This window comes from Sturnira hondurensis, unplaced genomic scaffold (assembly GCF_014824575.4).
Source record: "Sturnira hondurensis isolate 20B ecotype Veracruz unplaced genomic scaffold, ASM1482457v3 Scaffold0005220, whole genome shotgun sequence".
NCBI classification, from domain to species: domain Eukaryota; kingdom Metazoa; phylum Chordata; class Mammalia; order Chiroptera; family Phyllostomidae; genus Sturnira; species Sturnira hondurensis.
The window spans coordinates 1,658,347-1,679,199 of NW_028077851.1; the positions used below are offsets into that span (position 1 = coordinate 1,658,347).

General features: G+C 42.1%; 1 protein-coding gene across 3 annotated transcripts in view; it reads right to left on the reverse strand.

The window, feature by feature from the left end:
- The window catches only part of PHEX (phosphate regulating endopeptidase X-linked), a 189,429-nt gene that overhangs the window by 118,762 nt on the left and 49,814 nt on the right, over positions 1-20,853 (reverse strand). For all 3 annotated transcript variants that reach the window (XM_037046228.1, XM_037046229.1, XM_037046230.1), the window contains 6 exons: positions 18,791-18,859; positions 16,204-16,320; positions 12,521-12,604; positions 11,196-11,341; positions 4,393-4,486; positions 1,700-1,828 (listed from right to left, as the gene is read on the reverse strand). In XM_037046228.1, coding sequence (XP_036902123.1) covers positions 1,700-1,828; positions 4,393-4,486; positions 11,196-11,341; positions 12,521-12,604; positions 16,204-16,320; positions 18,791-18,859 — 639 coding nt within the window. The remainder of the gene's footprint in view (positions 1-1,699; positions 1,829-4,392; positions 4,487-11,195; positions 11,342-12,520; positions 12,605-16,203; positions 16,321-18,790; positions 18,860-20,853) is intronic.

The window sequence follows — 20,853 nt, forward strand, 5'->3', positions numbered from 1 at the left end:
AACTCCATACTCCCATTTAATCAGACTCAAAGCTCTTACTCTCGCATCTGTCATTCAATGTACCAGCAACCGATTCTCCACTTCTGAATGTAGTCAGAATCCACCCCCTTATCACAACTTCTGCTGCTACCACCTTGTTCAAATGGGAGATGCCACCCTGTTTGGCCTGGTCCCTCTAACAGTCTCCTAAATGCTCCCTGCTTCTATCCTTGACACCCTATAGCACAGGTGGCAAACACAAGACCTGCGGGCCAAATCTGGCCTCCACCTTGTTTCTAGCCAGCAGCAGCACCAAGCTCCTTGCCCCTAGTTAAGGAGTACTTACATTTATACAGTCCTAAAATTATATCCAGCCCTTTGAAGGCAACCACGAGGCTTATGTGGCCCCTAATGAAAATGAGTCTGACACCTCTGCTCTACAGTCTCTTCTCAACAAAACAGCCAGGGTGATCTCTCAACATAAGTGAGGTCACATGAGACCTCTGCTCAAAACCCCGCATTACATCCCCACTTCACTGAGGGTTAAAGCCAACATTCTTATGACGGCCTACAGGCCTTAGAAAATGCCGTTCCTATCACTGCTCTGACCTCAGGGCCTACTTCTCTCCCCCTCGTTCATCCCACTCCAGCCTTGGGGACCTCCCAGAAATTTCTGGAACACTCCAGGCGCATCCCTGCCTTACAGCTTTTGCTGCTCCTTGTGCCTAGAACACTCCTCCCCCAGATAACTGCCATGTCTAATTTTCTCACTTCCTTTCAATTTCTGCCCAACGCCATCTTCGTAGTGGGGCTTTCCTTGAGCATTTTATTTAATCCCACAACCTACTCCTACATCCACACCGTGCAGCATGCCTGACTCTTTACCCCAATCTCTTTTCTTTTTTCCAGAGTCCTTATCATTTTCCAAGACACTTGTTAATTTAAGCACTGTGTTTTTCTATTGGCTGTGCCCCCAGATTTGGATGTCAACTCGATGAGGTCAGGAATCTTTGTTTTGTTTTCTTACATATCCCATGGCCTAGAACAGTGTCTAGCGCGTAATAAGTGTTTTAACAAATGTTTGTTGACTAAATGAATGAAACCAAACCTCAGCTCTTATCAGATGTATCTGGCCGGGCCAAATAGCCAGGGACGAAGGTACCTGGAAGTTCATTATACTGTTCTTTCCACTTTCATATGTTTAGAAATTCCCAAAATAAAAGGGTTTAAGTTTACGAGAACATATATGCACAAAGGGGTTTCTGGGAGAGAAGTGTCATACTCCTTTAGTTTTTAGAAAACAGCATAAGAAGAGGAGTATAAAAGACCTGCATCTTATTTCTATTTCTAAGCCACTTAATAACTGTTAAATATATTACAAATCATTCCATTTCTGGGTCTCCAGCTTCCTCATCTTTAAAACGGAGAGGCCTGACTGGAAAACCTCTACCTTTTGTAATTACAACAGCTCAAATATCCAATCAAAAATTATCTAGTCCCCTTCTTCCTAAGCATGGATTTCACACAAAAATTACTATAGCAGAAATCCTGACTGCCTGTGGCATGATTTCATGCTTTTCCCACTTCTAAATTTCCTAAATTGTCAGGACTACATTCGATGTTTGAGTTTTCAGTTAACATGAAACTGAGAGTGGCCTGTGGACCATATCTGTGTCAGACCCGTTAGCTGCCTTTGGTTTTAGGTTGGAGCAGTACTTACCATCTCCTTCTTATCTTCCTGGAAGTGCACATCCACAAACATTTTTCCAGCAACATAAGGGAGGGCGCTCTCAATAAAGTTTACACATTTGTCCCACTGAGGCAACAAAGTTGTGGTCCCCTGGATTACCTGCAGGAGATCATTGATCCAGGTTTAGTTTCACTTGGATCAAACCTATGGCAGAAACAAATTCAACAACCTGAAGAAAACAGTCCATGAAACACCGCACACTCTGACCCACACACATGTGTCTGATAGTAAAGCCAAAGGTGTAATCAGATGAAAAACATTCTGCTTGTCCCCAGTTATATATAAAAGTAAATGAAAACCTTTTGACAGTAAAAAAAAAATAATGTATTTTTCCTTTCCTTTCACTTTCCCCCAATGAACAAAGGATTTAGGCAATAGCACAGCTTTTCTGCACTTTCAGGGATGTAAGGGGATGCTGTCCAAATGGCCGGCTAATGTTTAATATCTACTGAGAATTGCAGTTACACCAAGGAAGGTCTGAAGTCGATCTCTGGTCAAAGTTCCTGCCCAGCAAGGGTCTCCTTGCTCTGGGTAGTACGCTCACAGGGCAGACCAGGAGCACACGGCCCACCGTGAGCAACCCAGGGGCGTATTTACATAGGGTTCCAAAGAACACACTGGTAACCAAGTAAAAAACAGATGTAAATGTTTCTCTCATCCATCCCAATTAAATCAGCATGAGAAAACATTTACAAACAAGTGAAGAGGTTCCCCAGCAGGACTTGCAAGGCTCAAAGGTTTACTCTTGGGGATGAAAGCAGAGAGATAAATATTACGTAGTTGCACTGGGAGGTTGGGAGTTCAGAGCACCCAAAATGCAAAGTGAAGGCCAGCAGTGAGGAAGGCAGGCCCTGAGCATGGTGGCTAGAGGCGTCCCGTGAACAATGTTAGACCCAGGCTGCTGCAACAGAGTGAATGGGACTAACAGTCAAGGCCATCTATTCTTTCTCTACTCTCTGGTAACACAATCCCTCTCAGAGATAAGGAATGAATCTATTTTTAAAGCCTCTAGAGAAAGAGGCCCTATAACTTTCTTGTGCAAGTCAATATTATATTTAGCACTCCACACTAAAAAAACATCCCCTCATACCTAACCTCAGAATTTTCACATTCTACTTCTTGCACCTCTCTCTCTGATTATCTTCACAGTGGGGGTGAAAAGCAACTGTGTACCACATTTTACATGAACCACAGGGAATGGATGTGTGTGTGTGCGTGTGTATACACGTGCACAGGAGTGTGTGCGTGTGTGTGTGCATACACACATTTACATATACATATATTTATGTAAAATCCACTTGCCGTCGTAGCTTACTTAACCCTTTGATATGACCTCAGTATGTACAGTTGTTTTCTGCTATTCTATATAAAACTCATGACTTTATATAGTGACTTTAAAAGGCCAAAATGTATTAAAAATAACTGTGTTACTACTTAAGAATAATGACCCACTAAGAATTTCTGTACTTACCAGCATCTGTAGTAACTAAAACATTTGTTAAACAAAACCATAGCTTATAAAATTCATCATTCACCTAACTTCAAATTTAGAGAAGAATAAAACATTGTTTAAAGTCACTAAATTCTTAAAATGTTAATTTTTTTTTAAAGCCACAAAATCTTGCCCTGGCTGGTGTAGCTCAGTGGATTGAGCGCGGGCCTGCGAATCAGAGGATCGCGGTTCGATTCCCAGTCAGGGCACATGCCTGGGTTGCAGGCCAGTTCCCTGCAGGCCAACTCCCAGCAGGGGATGCATGAAAGGCAACCATACATTGATGCTTCTCTCCCTCTCTCCTTCCCCTCTAAAGATAAATAAAAATAAATAAAAATCTTTAAAGCCACAAAATCTTGAAGTCCTGTAGTGGTGGGAGAATTATTCAGACAAGACCTTCTGAAACAAGGACAAGGGTTAAAGCCTCTGTACGATTAGGATAAGAGTGGGAGAGAAGCAAAGAGCAAAGTGCCAACTGAGGTAGGGGGAAGAAGAGTGTTTGAAGACCGTTGAAGGAGGTCCCCAAGGAGTCTAGAGTTAGGCCTCTTCCACCGGCAGAGTTAGGATAGATTCGGAGATTGAAAAGATCAAGGTCAAGTTAAATAAAAAATCTATCCCTAAATTAAGGATGAAACTTTACCATCTAATATGTATAGCATGCATGTATTGAATATGCAGAACACTAAAATGAAAGATAGTTAAAAATACATCACTAAGAAATATTAGAACTGTGATTACAGTGACCCAGTTAAAAACGGTGGCAGAAAATGGGAAGAAGTTGATGAAAGTTGGGGAGTGAAAACAGTGTGATGGTCCCAAGTACCACCCTACATGTCTTCATACAGCCCCATCGAAGCAGGGTGTGAGTGTACCTTACTATGTGTAGGGTTTACCTCAATAAAAAGAAATAAAGCCAAAAAAAGTAGAAATTGGCCAGCAAAACTCCCTCTGTCCAATCCTAAAGATGAGTTTGACTGGATTAGTTAACATTAGTTAACTTGAACTTGGGCAAGTCACTTAAGCTCACTGATTGCACCATTACTTGTCATTCAATGCCGATGACCCCTACCTCCCAGGGGTATTGTGAGGTTCATATAAATAATTAACATATGGACTATTCCTACATGTAAAGTTATCCAGTGAGATGACATTGCAATATTTTTAAGCTTACCCTTGAGAATTCCAGCCACCTATACTGAAAGCGCCTGCTGAGGTTTGGAATTCTGGAATAAACCATCCTCCACACCAAATAGTTGGCAATAGTCCTGTTAACAGAGAGAGATGCACATTTATTATACTTAGATTGCTATCTGATGCTCTGCAGAACAAACACCATGGGAAAAGCTGCTGGCAAAGCTCCATGGAGGGACCTCTTGCTTATAAAAAAACTGCATGACTTTCACTTGAAAAATGGCATAGGATGATACAATGTCAATAAGCTCAACCAAAAGTGGCCTGCTTTTCACCACCTACTAGAGAAAGATGAAATGAATATTCCATCTCCAGGCCTCACTGTGAACGTTGTGCTTTCCCTCTCAGGGCATGGAGTCCACGATTGCTCAGCCTTTCACTCTAGAAATTGGCCACACCCACACTTTCAAATTATTTTTCAAATTATTTTAAAAATGCAGATGAATTCTTATCTTTGGAAACAAACAGCAATATACTGGGGAATACCAATTACCTAGATTGGTTTCCCCAGTTCTGTACTTACAAGATGTGAACTTAAACTTGGGCAAGTCACTTAAGCTCCCTGATTGTACCATTACTTGTCATACAGTGCGAATGACCCCTACCTTCTAGGGTTATTGTCAGGTTCATATAAATAAGAAAATGCTTGACAAAGAGTGAACTCCAGATTTCTATTGTTTTTGTTCACTTCCAAACATAAACACCATACGCTCATGTAATACCCATAATACATATTGTAAAAATCCATTACACTTTGTTAAGTGTTGGCTTTTTCTATAAGAAAAAGATGCCTTGACCTCAGAAGGATGTGTAATCTGCATTAATTTCTAACTCAACAGTGATGATGAATTTTTAATGAGCCATCTCCTCCAAGCTGTGCCATTATCTCGGTGACTAATGACACACATTCCTGCAACGGCTTGTGAGTCAGCCGGCCGTGTGAGAGCGGCATGACGTGATGCTGGTGAGTGCCCCAGGAAGAACAACTCGCACGTGTAGGAGACCTAGTGGGTGATCACTTCCTAAGTTATGCAACTGACATAAGAGTGTGTGGCAACTGCGATTGAACTATTTAAAATATTTTTGAAAAAAGAATACTCATTTGCTTGGCCCTTAGTAAACTCATCCATTTGAGTTGAACCCAGTGGGTGCACTCCTAGCAATAACATATTTTTCAACATATACACACAACATGTGTGTATTCATTTCCATGTATGTAAACTAATATTAGACATGTTTTGACAACTGCAGAAATAGAAATTTCAAAAGATAAAATGACATAAAGATATTTTCAAAAATCATTACTTCATTGCTTAAGTATCACCAGTTAATTCTTGCAGAGGCGTTATACACACAGGGTATCAGAGCAATGACAGTGGGCGCAAATCAACATTTCATAGACTTTCCTTTGCCATTTTGAACCATATTTGCATCACATCTGGCTGGACCACTACTGTCTGTACCTCATCATCAGTCCAACCAAGATGGCACACTAGCTAGGAAAAGGGCCACTTCTGCCAATTTCTCACCACCCACTTGTGCTTACTTTACTAGCAGTAAGTTTCAATTCATGTTTCTGTGCAATACATTTTAAAGCCATTTGTCCATTTTTTAAAGATTAAAGCAGACAGTAAAATTCATATCTCTGTAAGTATACGTGAACAGTTCAAGATTATTTTCAACACAGTGAATGAAAACAAACTGCTGAGGGTGACACTGTCCCTCCCACCCCCACACTCATGTGTGCCAACCAATGCAGGGCCTATAGCCATCCATATAGAGCTCTATAAAACCTAATATGTTCTCAATAAAAATGAAGACACAGAAATATTAAGATTTTCTTCTTGAATTCGGTGGGTATTGCTGAGATATGTTCACTCGCCCACAGAGACCACTGCTCTCATCAGTAAAATCTAGCCCTGATCCTTGCTGTGTTGAGGCTACTGTGATAAACATGCAGTTTTACGTCATTCCCTTGGATCCTTTGAGTTCACGTCGCCACTCGTGAGCAAGATAAGAACTGCTCACTGAGCATTTACTATTGTCCACATATTGTTCCAGGTGCCACGAGGAATGTAAAGAAAAAGGTAGCGGGGCCTTACATTCATAGAGCTGAGAGTCTGGTTAGGGGACACAGGACGTCAGATTTCAGCCTATTCAGAGAACCAGGTTTCTGAATTGAAGGCACACACAGTAAGTACATATGAGACCCTCCTCTCACTTGATCAGCACATTCAGAGCACCTAGGTATATACTAATAGTTCTGGGTACTGGGGAGATGGAATGGTGAGAAAGATATAGTTCCTGATTTCCTGAAGCTGGTGGCTGAGCAGGGAAAATGAGGCAAGTGCATCAATAATGATTTGCCAGACCCTAGAACCCAAAACTGCATGCCAGGTACTTCAGCAGAAGGAGCACACAGCTCAAACTGAAGGATGAGATAATGTCATGAGAGGGACATGAGCTATGGCCAAAGGGTGAGAGGCTTGGGGGTGTGAAGCAAGAATGTGAACTGTGGACAAGCTAAGTAATGAAGGACAGTTTATGTGTTGGTGGGGATTGTGAGCAGGGTCATCACTCTCAGAGCCAAAAGGCCAGTAGTGTAAAGAATGTCAATGGGGCAGAGGCTGGTCCTAACACAAGATGTGTGTGTTCTTCAAACTTAAAATCCAGCTTGCTGGGTGTGAGAGCTATGCTGGATCCATAGGTGTGGATTAGAAGGTCCATGGCTAGCAGATGTACTACGTGCATTCAAAAGATATTCCCTCAAGGGGGCAGTGATGAGCCAGATTAACTGGGAATATTCTTAGGATGGGGCCTGATGGTGGTAGAAGAAGCATGGTGGTAAAAGCTTACTGGGGTTTTAAAAGTGTAAGCCTTTCCAACTCCATTGAAATCATATCATGTTGGCATTAGCTAGAAGCCCCCACAGCACTGCCATAGGAGAGATGTTACTGTACCCATTTTAAAACCAAAGAAACTTCACACAATCGCGGTTCGATTCCCAGTCAGGGCACATGCCTGGGTTGCAGGCCAGTTCCTGGCAGGGGACTCATGAGAGGCAACCATACATTGATATTCCTCTCCTGCTCTCCTTCCCTTCCCCTCTAAAGATAAATAAATAAAATCTTAAAAACAAAACAAAACAAAGAAACTTGAGGCCTAGAACCATTAAGTAACTCCTCATGATTATATATATAGTCAGGGTCTCCAACTTAGTAAAATCACCTAGGGAGTTTTAAAAGTCCCCATGTTCAGGTCCTTCCACACCAATTACATGAACATCTCTAGGGTATAAACCCATCATAAATAGTGTTTTTCCAATCCCTCCAGCTAAACCCAGTGATCAGCCAAGCTGGAGAACCAGTGTAATAAGCAATGGAAGCTCAACCAGACCCAAGCGTGTCTAACTCTAAGCCTGTGTGCTGTTCCCAATTCTACACAGTGATGCTTGAATCCCTGTAATTCAGCACAAATTCCCGGACCAATCACAGAGACCCCAAAATACTGCTTCAAAGGCACTTAGCAGAAATCTTTAGGTACAAAGCAAGAACAGCATGTGAGGACTTCATGGGCAAGGCATTACTAAGATGTCAGCATTACAAGACCTCGAAGAGCTGGGAGATGGACTGTGGGGAAATGCGCGCAGTCAGACAATAGCGCTATAGAGCTGCTCCGCTGTGTGACACATACCCAGATGGAACGTGGGGAACACACAGCCAGAGAGTGCACTAATATTACCACACCAGGAGCAGATCTGACCATAATGACTGAATCGCTGCTGCCTAACGATCAGACACACCAAAAAACCAACTCACATTCAGCAGCAGTCCTTGAAAATAACAAATTCTATCTTTTTTTTTTTCAAAAAGCATTTTCAGCAGTATGGTAATTTTCCCACAGAACAATAAATAAAGCAGAGGAAAGCAAAGCATCAGAAGAGAACTCACTACTATGAGAGCAACATGAAATCATTTCCTTAAGTCTGTGACTAAGAAGCTTGTTTTTAAAGAAGCTTTCGCTGCCTTTTGTTCTCAGTTAGTGGCAGCTTACACTTGCATTGCATTTTGAGGATCGTACAGAATCTTTTATGATCCTCATGGCAATGCTATGGGCAGTTATTATCATTCCATTTTCAGATGAAAAAACAAAGGTTAGAGATCAAGGGACGTCCAAGGATGTGTCAAATCCAGAACTAACGTTTGAGTCTTCAGATCCCAGAGCTTGCATTTGCTCCTCTAGGTCATACTACCTCAGGTAAGCCAAACAACTTCTTCTCAAAACCCATCAAAGCCAAAGAAATCTTCCTAAATCCTAAAGGCTGTCCAGAGCATACCTAGGCATACCTAGGACTGGTTCCCAAATTGTGTCCCCAGACCAGCAACTTCAACATCACCTGAGAACTTGTTAGAAAATTCCTGGGGATTGCCCCAGACCTGCTGAATCAGAAACTGTGGAGGTGGGGCCCATCAGTCTTTTTTAACAAGCCCTCCATGGGATTCTGATGCTTGTCAGGTTTGAAAACCTCTGTTCTAGGAAAACTCCATCTCCTCATCCTTCTGTACACACATAAGCTAGGGCTTTCTAAATCCCAAATCAGAGCTTCTTATACTTGAATGTGTATAAATCCCATGGGGGAAGCTCTTTAAGTTGTAGATTCTGACTCAGTGAGTGTGGGGCAGAGCCTGAAGTTCTTCTCCTAACAGGCTCTCAGGCAAAGCCTACACTGCTCTCCATGGGCCATGCATTGACTAGCCAGGCCCTCCGTCACCCTCAGCATCGCTGAACCCTGTAAGAGGTCCACACAACAGCACACTTTCCAAGTAAGCCTCTAGAAACATCTGTCCAACAGAGTCATCTCACGTTAATGTACACCGTGATTCCTTTATATGGAAATGAAAGTGAAGACAAAAGGGATCACAGAGGCTTGGCAACATCTCCAAGGTTTTGTTTTAGGCCAGCCTGCTAAACACACACACATACAATTCTGAGGCAGATGACCTCCAATAGGCTAGGCCAGGCCTTGCCAGGAAGAAAATCTCTTTGACTCCATCTTTCCTCAATGTCTCACCTCCCATTCTTGCTCCTCAGACTAAATTAGGCGGTATTCTGTTGGCCAAAAAGTTCGTTCGGTTTTTTCCCATAAGATGGTTATAGTAGTGTTTAGTTGTCTTTAACTTCATTGGAAACGATTTTGTTACGATTTCATTGTATTGTGACAGCTGTCATATCAGTGTGCATTTAGAAAAATATCAAAATTGGTGAACTTTTGTGAAGCCATTTTAATGGTGAAAATGGAAAATAAGTAACACTTTTGGCATATCATGCTTTATTATTTCAAGAAAGGTAAAAGTGCAACTGAAATGCAAAACAGATTTGTACAGTATATGGAGAAGGTGCTGTGACTGATTGAACATGTCAAGAGTGGTTTGAGAAGTTTAGTGCTGGAGATTTCCCCCTGGACGATGCTCCACGGTTGGGTGGACCCATTGAAACTGACAGTGATCAAATTGAGACATTAATTGAGAACAATCAACATTATACCACGTGAGAGATAGCCGACATACTCAAAATATCCAAGTCAATGAAGTTACCGGTGAAAATAAAAGTACATGTCTTTTCTTAGATGGGAAAAACTAAACAGACTTTTTGGCCAACTCAATACTTCATCAGCTTCTATGGAGGAAGGGTCTTGGAATCTGTATTTTACCACAGGCAGCTGGTCCATGAAGCGCAGTTTGATTAGCAAGGCTCTACTCCACACAAACACTATCTCTAGATTCAATTTTCACTTACAGAATTTTAAAAGAATCACTGCTTATGTTTGGTAAAATTTTAAGCGAATTTATTGTTTCTTCTCTCCCTTCTCTGTATGTATACTGTGCTGTAAGCTTTCCTCGATGCACACATACTGCTTTTTCCATAAGAAGAGATTATCTTAAAAAGAAAGCAGCTCTTCACAGGTGTCTGAGTGTCTGTAGGTGGGGACGGATGATAAATTTTATTCCCAAGACTTTCGTAGGCGCCTTTGTTTAAAACACCACTCCTAGCAACATAGCCTTGGCCAAGCCCAAATAAGAAAATGTGGTATTTATGGCCTGGTAAGTAGCCTTTGTCTTTGTAAACTGGCTGACCTTTCTGTGCTTCATTCCCTGTGGTCTAACCTAAAGGGCTTCATGAAGATGTAAAATCCTCTTTCCTGGTCATTTTTAAGATTTCCTTGTTTTGCAGTGCCAAAGTAGCACAGCAAAAAATCCTAAAACATTCTTTCAAATTTAAAAAAAAAAAAAAACCCTATCCGTTCCTGAAGTTGTTTCACCAGTGCAATTTCTCTACAGCTCTCAGAGCGATCTTACGTCTTTCCAATATAGGTTCTTTGCTTTATTGCCACAAAGTGACTTATTGGCTAAAAAGAAACCAGGAAAAAGAGCAGCAAAAGACCTAGACAAAACTAGGCAGAAAAAGATGTTTATATAGTCTCAGAAAAACAACATTGTTATATAACTATTCCCCAAAAACTAGCGACTTAGGTTTTCAGAGGGAAAATATAGAGAAAGACCAGAAATAAGGGCAAAAACATTGCACATGTGCTGTTATTGCGGTAAGCAAATGATACCAGACAATGGTTTTGGCCGATTTGTCACAAAGGGCACCATGATTTTCCCCACTGCTCTTTTGATGTAACTTGTATTAAAAGTAGTTTCCAAAAGACATGCAAGGGGAGGCCTTATAATTACAAAGGAAAAACAAAAGTCACAGGAAAATACATAGGGAAGCTCTTACTTCTTCCTCTCAGAGCCTAGTATCCTAAACAGGTCCTTGAAGTACTGAGGGACACGGACAACCACATTCTCTGAGGGGCCGATGTCTTTGAGGTCAGGGTAGAGTCTGACATCGATGACCTTCTTGATGTAGCCGAGCCAGTCAAACTGTGGAGAACGAGAAAAAAGCAGAGTGAAAGATCCTCTTGCTAACATGGCAAGCAAGGCAGATAAGTGTATAGTCAGTGAAATACAATCCATTGCTTATGATTTCAAACCAAAGCATTAAAGATGCAACTGCTCAAATCTATACAGTAAATGCCTGATCACTGCCACCCAGACCTACTGCTGACCTCATAAATGGAACATGTGTTCTGTACCATCTGCACATGGACACTCACCTGGCAATATGCACACTCACTCTGCTGGCCCCTCCAGCACTCTCTCACCCTCCTTTCTCAACTCTCCCCTCCTTCATTCTCTCTTCCCTCCATTCCATGCTCTCCCTTTCTTCCCTCCTTCTCCCCTGCATTCTCCCTCCTCTCCCCTCTGCACTCTCCCTGGCTCCCATGTTCAGTCACTGCCTAGTTCACACAGACACAGATGTCCGAGAACATTACTGGTCTTCCCTCTGGCACAGCCTTTCTTACACAGGGGAAATAAGCCACAAATAATAATAATAATAATAATAATGTGTCCCCTCTTCAGAGCATCATTATCTTCTTGTTTTCATTGGCTCTCCCAAAAGTCATTTCCAACCTCCTTTTTTTCTCCCTTGCCTACCTCTACTATTGGAATGGAAAACAGGTTACTCACTGGCCCAGTCTTCCCTGTAGGCAGGGATGGCCATGTGCCCCTATTCTATTCAATAAGAAATAAAAGGAAGACATCTGGGGATATTCTAGAAAGGCCATCACTGTCCCTTCCCCATTCTCCCTGCCCTACTGGCAGGTGAAATATATGAACCTGTGGTCGGTACACTGCAAGCCTGAGTCTTCGAACATGAAGTCAAATAGCCAACACACTAAAGAGAATAGAGCGGAAATAAACAACTTGGGTTGCTGACAACATTGTTAAACAGTTAAAGCAACACCAATCTCCACCTACGTGTGGACTGTGGTCATATAACACAATGGGCTGTACGTTTTTAAGCTATCTTGGAAGGTTTTCTGTCCCTTATAGCAAAAAGCATCATGACACATAGACAACAGATATTTTATGTGATAATGGACAAAAATGATAACTGAGAAGATGGGCAGTAGGTTTTAGGAGGCAGAAATTTACACACAGATGAAATACAATCACTTGTTAAAAAAAAAAAACAATCCCTGGATTGTTTTCACCAACCTGGGGAATCATAGCACTCAGTTGGGAAATGTTCATTTTGTTGTACATCGCTTCACTGGTTCGGTTTTCATGTGGAATCATTATCTGTGGGAAGGAGATTTTGATTACTTTTTCAAAGGAACCATTTCTTACTGCATGACACTTTCTATACCACGGGTGCCCAGACATCTGCATAGTATCATACAATTTGTCAAGAGTTTGGTGTGGTGCTGAACTTGGGAGAGGAAAAAAAAAAGACATCAAGTTTAGGCAAAATTAAGATTAAGAAAATAAAAAGCGACTCCTCTGTCCTGTTCAGTGTGAAACATTGTCCTGAGCCCCAAAATAACTACCCAGAATCCCTTCCTCATTTACACTGTGGATGGATAACATCTACTGTTTGGCCTAGTTTTGGCAGCCAAACTGAGGTTAGTCAATTGAGACAAACCTCCCACCTTCACCTATGGTGTCCAGATAATGACCTCAGTCTTTCATGAACCACGGCCGATCCTTCATCCCAGGGGCCACGTTTTCACTGGAGAACACTAGCCTATCTGGGCACCACTGCCACCTGTGATCATTCTGTCAACAGCTCATTCCTTCACTACCCATCTTCCCTCTGCTTTCTCTGGCCTTGAGAGTCCCCTGGCCCCACTGCTGGGGGTATGGGTTCAGCCACCATCCAGATGCACAGTTCCAAGTCTGCATGTCCAGCCCTGACTCCCCACACTCTTTCCATTCCCGATATGCCTGCCCTTGACCATCTTGCCAACACCGAAACAAATGGAAGCTTCTAGCCTCTGTCACACTGAACCTAATGTAGGAAGGGTGGCAGTGATCATCTTTCTCATGGGCCATCTTAATCACGTCCATGGATAGGCTTTATTAGCTCCCCATGCCCAGCCCTGAATCACATCATCTGATTCTCTTGCATTAAACTTGCCACCTACCACTTCCCACAGGACTCTCCTACCCTTGCATCCTCACCCACCATCAACACACCCAGGGTTTGAACTATCATTAAAGACAAGGTTCATTTCCTCTGTCAAGCCTTTTTATTAAACTCCACTTGGGTCCGATCACAAGGGCCCCTCCATCAATAAATCCTCCCCTGGTGCACACATCTTTCTAGCTGGGATTGGTTTAAACGCTTCCATGGCTGGATTTACAGTGACTTAATTTGTGCTCAGCTAGGCTGTCCTGCCTCCCCAGGGAAGCTTTAGAAGTTTCTGTAGGACTATGTGCAATTTTGAATGGCTCCAGTGACCTGGGGTGTAACAGAGGTGAGTGTTTACTAACAGGCCAAAAATTCACGTACTGTGGATTTTCAAGACAAATGCACAGAAGGCTGAGTGGCAGACATCTGTCCGCTCTTTTTCTAAATGCTTCAGTGCCCTTAGCTTCTCCCTCCTCACCCTCCACAGGAGAGAATTCCTGCATCTCTCAAACATCTTCCTGGCTTTGTTTGAATCATTGCCTCAGAGACTGTCCACTCCTCCCTCTAATCAGGCTCGCAGCCCCAGGTTGGAGCCCTTTGGCCTCGAAGCTGTTTTCAGCTCTCTGCCAGCTGCTTCCCCCCACCCCGTGGATTTGTCACTTCATTTAGCCTCTTGGCAGTTCCCAGTCTTGCCTCAGCCCAGCTGTTTTTAGTTCCCATTTTGGTCTAAATCCCGGGCTCAGGGCAAGGCCTTCCCTGATGCATCAGAGCTTCGGTCCGGATTAGAGCTCTGGGTCTCCTCTGTGCCTGTGAAGGGTATCCCGACAGCCTCCAGACATGGCTTAAGAGGCACAGACTTTGACTCCAGAACATCTGCAGTGGTCTTTACAGTCTTCAAAGGTGACATGCAGGAACGCACTCTTTATGCTGCAAGTAACACTTTGGAAAGAGGTACACGCATGCATCACTGCCACTGAGAGAGACTAATTTCTCCTCATCCTTACCCATCACTCCAACTCCACACTGCAACACCCCACCACCACTGCAGCAAACACGAAACCGGGCAACACTAGGACTTGCGGGCACCTTAGGATTTTTGCCAACTTCTTACAGAAGACTACCAACTCGTATACAAGTGTTTCTTCACAGAAGTTCTTTTTCTTTTCACCACAAGGTATCTCAACAAGCAGATCTCACTATGTTTGTTCTCTCTGGACCTGGGAATGAGTAGGGATTTTATACTTTGGTTCTTCTAGGGGGAAAAAAAAAGTTACTCTATAAACAAAGCAAACCATTTAGGATCTGTCATTCTCCCTCAACTTTGTTCTTGTTTCTTTTTGTCTCCACCACTTAGCCTGAAAGAACTTAAGGTGACTTAACCCAGAACAGAGTACAGGACAAAATGACATGCATTGAAGTGGGGCAAAATAAATAAATAAATAGATAGATAGATAGATAGATAAATAAATAGATAAATAACAGGGCTGGGTACAAAGTAGCCCCGGAAAGGCAGGTAAAAATGCTCACCAGCGTGCTCCCTATACACCTTCTACATCTAACTGTGTATACAGTATGGGTGGACAGACTTCCCGAAGTCTGCACCTTAGGTCAGACTGACCCTGAGTGGGAATGGGGAGCAGGGGTGTCCAACCTGTGGCCCTCGGACCACATGCGGCCCAGGATGGCTATAAATGCAGCTCAACATAAAAGCATAGATTTACTTAAAACCTTTTTTTTTTTTTTTGCTCATCAGTTTGCATTAGTGTTTGTGTGGCCCAAAACAACTCTTCTTCCAGTGTGGCCCAGAGATGCCAAAAGGTTGGACACCCCTGGAAAGAGTAGATTAGATTAAAAATTACCTTCCACTCAAACCAAATCAATAAGGATTCATTAAATACAAGGGGGGACCCAAGAAAACTGGAATTTATTCATTCAAAATTGTATATTTCTTCTTACATGTTTAAACTTCCATCACCTTCAAAGTACCCTCCATCTGATGCAATACACCTATCAAGACATGTTTTCCACTGCTCAAAAACAGTTTTGAACTAGTCCATTTTGATGCCTTTTAGTGTTTCTGCCATTTTTTGCTTCACCTCTTCCATGCTGGCAAAATGTTTCCTTTTGAGGACTTTTTTCATCCAGGGAAACAAAAAGAAGCCTCTTTAGGAGAGAATGGGTTAATAGAGAGGGTAGGGCAAAGGGGTCATACCATTTTTAGTCAAAAACTGCTGAACACTCAGTGCAGTGTGGGCAGGTGTATTTGTAAATCACCCATAAAATGGGCAAATGTGTTGAAAGAGTCTTCAAAAAATTTTCACTGATGCCAAACACAGCCTCTCACAACAACACCAACTGGCATACTGATTCAGATGGGTTCTTAGAACATTCACCTAGAACATTCAGATGGGCCCCTGTACTACAAGGGGCCCACCCTCCAGGAGACAATTTTGGGTTTTTATGGAGGGACCCCAACTCGTATTTATTCTTCTATTGGAGCCACATACAAGTTTCTCTTGGAAGACATAGTCAGAGGGTCTTTGGCTGTAGCTGAGCAGTATAAGGACACCGAATGGGCATCAAGCAAGGTGGCCAAAGGAATAAAGAGCTCTTCTTTCTGTCATGGTTCTTCTTCCTGTTACTTCCCTGAGTTCTACATTGGACCCAAAGGACAATACCACAGAATGCCATTTTATATATATTTTTTCATTCAGGATATACTGCTTTTAAAATAAGAAAAAGAAAAAATAGGTTTATATTATCTTACCTCAGCTATCTTAATTTCTAATCTAAGCACCGACTTCATGTCATGCTCTGCTCGGGAGCTATTAGCTCCCAAAAGTACGGCAGTATCCACCATGAACTTGTAAAGGGCATCCCGATACTGTAAGAGATAAAGAAGCAAGTGACCATGACAACAATCTATTAGGAAGTAGGTTTCAGGGACAGAGGGGAGCAGAAGCAGCAGGTGGAAATACATGCCCTTTATTCTCACCTGTACTCAACGTATGGTACAGGCAAAATGCAATACCAACCACCCACATACCACTTTGGGAGACAGAGGAGTGATAGCTATGTGGATCCCGTTTCCATGACAGACAGAGATGTCCGGCCACCAAGAATCAAGAGAACTAGTTTTATGGCAACCAACAATATTATGGATACGTGAAACATCTCCACACGAGCTCAGAATAGAAAGTTAAAAGTCAGGCTCCTCTTCCCAGGCAAGAGAGGCTTTAGTAAAATAATTGGAAAGAGCTGTTGCTAAAAGCAGGCAGCATGACTAAAAAATAAAAGACCAGCAACTGAGGCCTTATGTCTTTTCAGTTTTGTGTAGTTTTAACAAAGTTCTTCTTACCACCTCAGGGAAAAAAGAAGGGAGAGATGAGAGAATGATGAAGTGAAACTGAGCAAATAGCAAATATAGAATTTCCTCCTTACATGTTCATAAACCCATTTTCATGATATTCATATGTCATTGGAGGGGAGAGCCTTATTTTGTGGGAAGTGAGGAATCTCATTGGCAGTCACCTCTCCTTTCAGATATATTTATAAGAACTCAATATACCAGGTATTAAATAACCTCAGCTATAGGAATAGGATTTCCTGACACATACCTTGATTCTGTAGGCTCTTCTGACTGTGTTAATGACCTTGGGACATATACTATGTTTGGCATATAGCTGGCCCCTAAAAAATACTTGTTGAATCAGTGAGCAAACTTTGCAAACACACTTAATTAGAAACAATGCTTCGCAATTCCCAGTTAGATTTAAGGAATATTTAATAAATCAATACATGTGCAAGATGTCTTGCTAGGCATTATGTGCATTTGGGAGAGGGGGTACAGATGGAAAATTAAATAATGCTTAAGTCTGATTTCCCAGTGTGTGATCTGGTTCTCAGTGAGTGAGGGAGATAAACAAGTAATTACTAACTGTAACATTAGAGATACCAAAATAATTTCCTTAATAAAGCTGCTAAGTGCTCAAAAACTCAAGAGCTGAAGAAGAATTACAGCCTGAAGAAATCAGAAACACAGCATTTGAAGAAGACATATTTGGGAGCAGTGAGGAGACCTCCTATGAGGGGTATGAGCTGCCTTTGTTAGGGGAAGAAGAAATACACGCCACAGCAAAGGGGGTTTGGGAGCAGGTCACAAAGAGGCCCTGAACTCCCTCTAAGGTGTTTAGATCCTAGCTTGTGAGCAAAAGCATGATGGGAGCTGCACTTTGAGAAGAGATTTTATCAAGTGGTACTATGGAGGCGATGAAGGGGCTGTAGGAAAGGAGGTAACAACTAGAGGCTATCTGCGGTAATCAAGCCAAGAATAACCATGGACCTGACCAAGAGCTGTACGAATAGAGATGGGAGACCAGGTGGAAGAGAGATTTTAAAGGTAGAATCCACAGGACTTGACTGGTTGGTTATAAAGGGAGACAATTTCCAGCCTGGTTGCTGCTAGGGTGATGACCCCAGCAGTAACAGAGGTGCCCCCAGATTGACAAAAGTTCATTCCATCCACTTTTAAGAAGAAACACCTGCCAACCTTCTCTGATGACTGCCCTTGGCCGAGGTTGCCTTCCTGCCCTCCAGAACCTTCTGGGCTTTAGTATCAGCAAAGGAACAGAGACTTACATTGGGAGCCAGCACTTTCCATTCTCAGCCTGAGCAAGAAACCAGAGAGCTCCCGGGTCAAGGGGACCCTGGGTCTGAGGCTCCTTTTGGAGTTCAACAAAGTTTCCAAAATGAATTCAAGGTGTCAGGAATGAACCGGGGGAAATCTAATAAAAATCTAGGTTTCCAAGTCAACCCGAGAAATCGAACGTGACTGACCCCATCTGGTTCTCATTCGTCTGGATGACCTGTTAAGAAAACAGATTCCCGGGTCCCACTTGAGGCTTACTGAAGCAGACTCTCCGGGGCTGTGGGCCAAGAATCAGACATTTAACAGAAGCTTCCCAGGTGATTCTTAAGCAGTACGATTTGAGAATCATTGGGTGACTGGGTATCTGTCCCCAAACATTACTTCTGTGATGTGCAGTGAGCTCCCTGCACTTCTGAGGGATGGCCGCAAGCTCATTTCTTGGTTACTTCATCATTCGGGAATGCTCTCTCCACAGCTCGATCATGAGGGCACTGAGCACGGGCACTTGTACAGCCCTGATGCCCAGACTTCCAGAAAACAGGGAGCACCATTTACCTAAGTGACAGACCTTTGCTCCCTGTACTGGGAATAGGGTCATCAAAGAGCCACACTGCTCATTTTCAGTAAAGAGGCAGGACTTCGTGAACAACTTATGAACCCAACAACAGCCTGACAAGGTGCAGAGTTGAATATGTGTAGAACTTACAGACTTGGCTTCTGTGCTATTATCAAGGTAGTCCTCCCTCACAGCTAGGGAGAGCGTCGCTTGGTCCAGCTGTGGAAATAAAAACAAAGTATTTTGCTTACGCTGTCCATTCTTATGTACTATGTTAAGGAGAGCCATGAGATCTGCATTCCAGTCATATTTTGAGTTTGTGTTACCATTATAAAAACAATTCAACACACTCACAGCTACATGTAAATAGGCACTTCAGCAATGACAGATATTATCAAGTATCAGAGATCTGTGTCTGCTTCCCCAATTCACAGTTTCTAACCCTTCCAAGGTTCTGTCAGTGCTGAATAGCATCAAAGCTTTGGGAGTTGGAATAGGCCTTAGAGATTATCTGGTTTTCCCCCTTATTTGATGGGTGGAGAAACAAAAGCCAGAGGAGTGATGTGACTCTTCCGAGGGAACACGGCTGGGCAGAGCTCAGAGGAGAATCGCTGTCTCCTGCCGCCAGATCCAGTACTCCTCTCACTGCAGTATTTTGCAAAATGCCAATCTGGATGGAACTGAGTAATGACGTTGTCCACTGCCCCACCCCCAAAATACTGTGTTGCATCCATTGATTTTATTTGAAAGAAATCAAAGTATAATATTGAGAAATGGTAGTGAATTTTAGAACCCTCTCCGGAAAGTATAGGAGAGATGATGAAAAGACAAATAACAGACAACAAAAATAACTAGGACTTTTATGGGAAAGTATTGCATCGTTTTGTGAATTAAAACTTTCAGCACTTTAAAGGCAATCAAAAGGAAGAAGATAGTTGTTTTCAAGGAATGTGCTAGAACCAAACAGGACATCCATCTACGAAAAAAGTGAACCTCTACCCATAGCTCACACCTTCTACAAAAGTTTATTTAAAATGAATCACAGACCTAAATGTAAAACCTAAAAACTACAAAATTTCTAGAATAAAACATAAGGGAAATCTTGTGACCTGAGGTCATACAAAGAATTCTTAGACATGACACCAAAATCATAATCCATAAAAGAAAAAAATAAATGAGATATCATCATTAAAAACTTTTGCTCTGAGAAAGAAAATGAAAAAACAAGCTACAGACAGGGAGAGAGTATTTGAAAACTGACATTCAGGATGAGGCAAAAGTAGGTTTACAGTTGTTTATATGGAAAATAATAAAATAATCAATAAATAATACTACAAGAATAAACTCTGCTTTGCATACTTACAACTGTAAACCTATTGTACTTTTGCCCCATCCTATATATGGCAAAGGATTTATATCCAGAATATATAAAGACCCCTCTCAAAACTCAACAAGAAAACAACCCAATTTAAAAGTGGGCAAAAGATCTGAACAGACACTTCACCTATGAAGATATACAGAAAATAAGCACATGAACAGATGGTCAACATCACTGGTCATTAGGAAGTCATAAATCAAATCAACAATAAATACAACTACCCATCTATTACACTGGCAAAAAAAAAAAGATAACACCAAGTGTTAGTGAGGATTCAGGAAAACTGGATCAATCACACATTGTTGGTGGAAATGCAAAATAGCAAAGCCCCCTTGGAAACCAATCGACAGTTTCTTATCAAGTTAAACAAACACCTACAGATGACTCAGCAATCTTTCTCCAAGGTATTTACCCAAGAGAAAGGAAAACTTACGCCCACACAAAAGCCTGCATGTAACTTTATTCATAATCACCAAAAACTGGATACAACCCAATAGTTCTCCAACTGGTGAATAGATAAACAAACTGGGATACACAATGGAATACTACTTGGCCATAAAAGAGAGTAGACCTCTCATACATGCCATAACAGGAGAATTTCAATGACATTCCAGAAGAGACAAAACCACAGGGACAGCACATAGGGATTGGGGATGGGAAATTGGCTGACTACGAAGGGGCAACACAGGCAATTTCGGGGGATGATGGGACGCTTCTGTTTCTTGATTATGGTGATGGCTGTGCATTTGTCACAACTTACAGACACATGCACCACAAAAACTGAATTTAACCGCATGTATATTTAAAAATGAAATTTTAAAAAGATCTTTCTCTA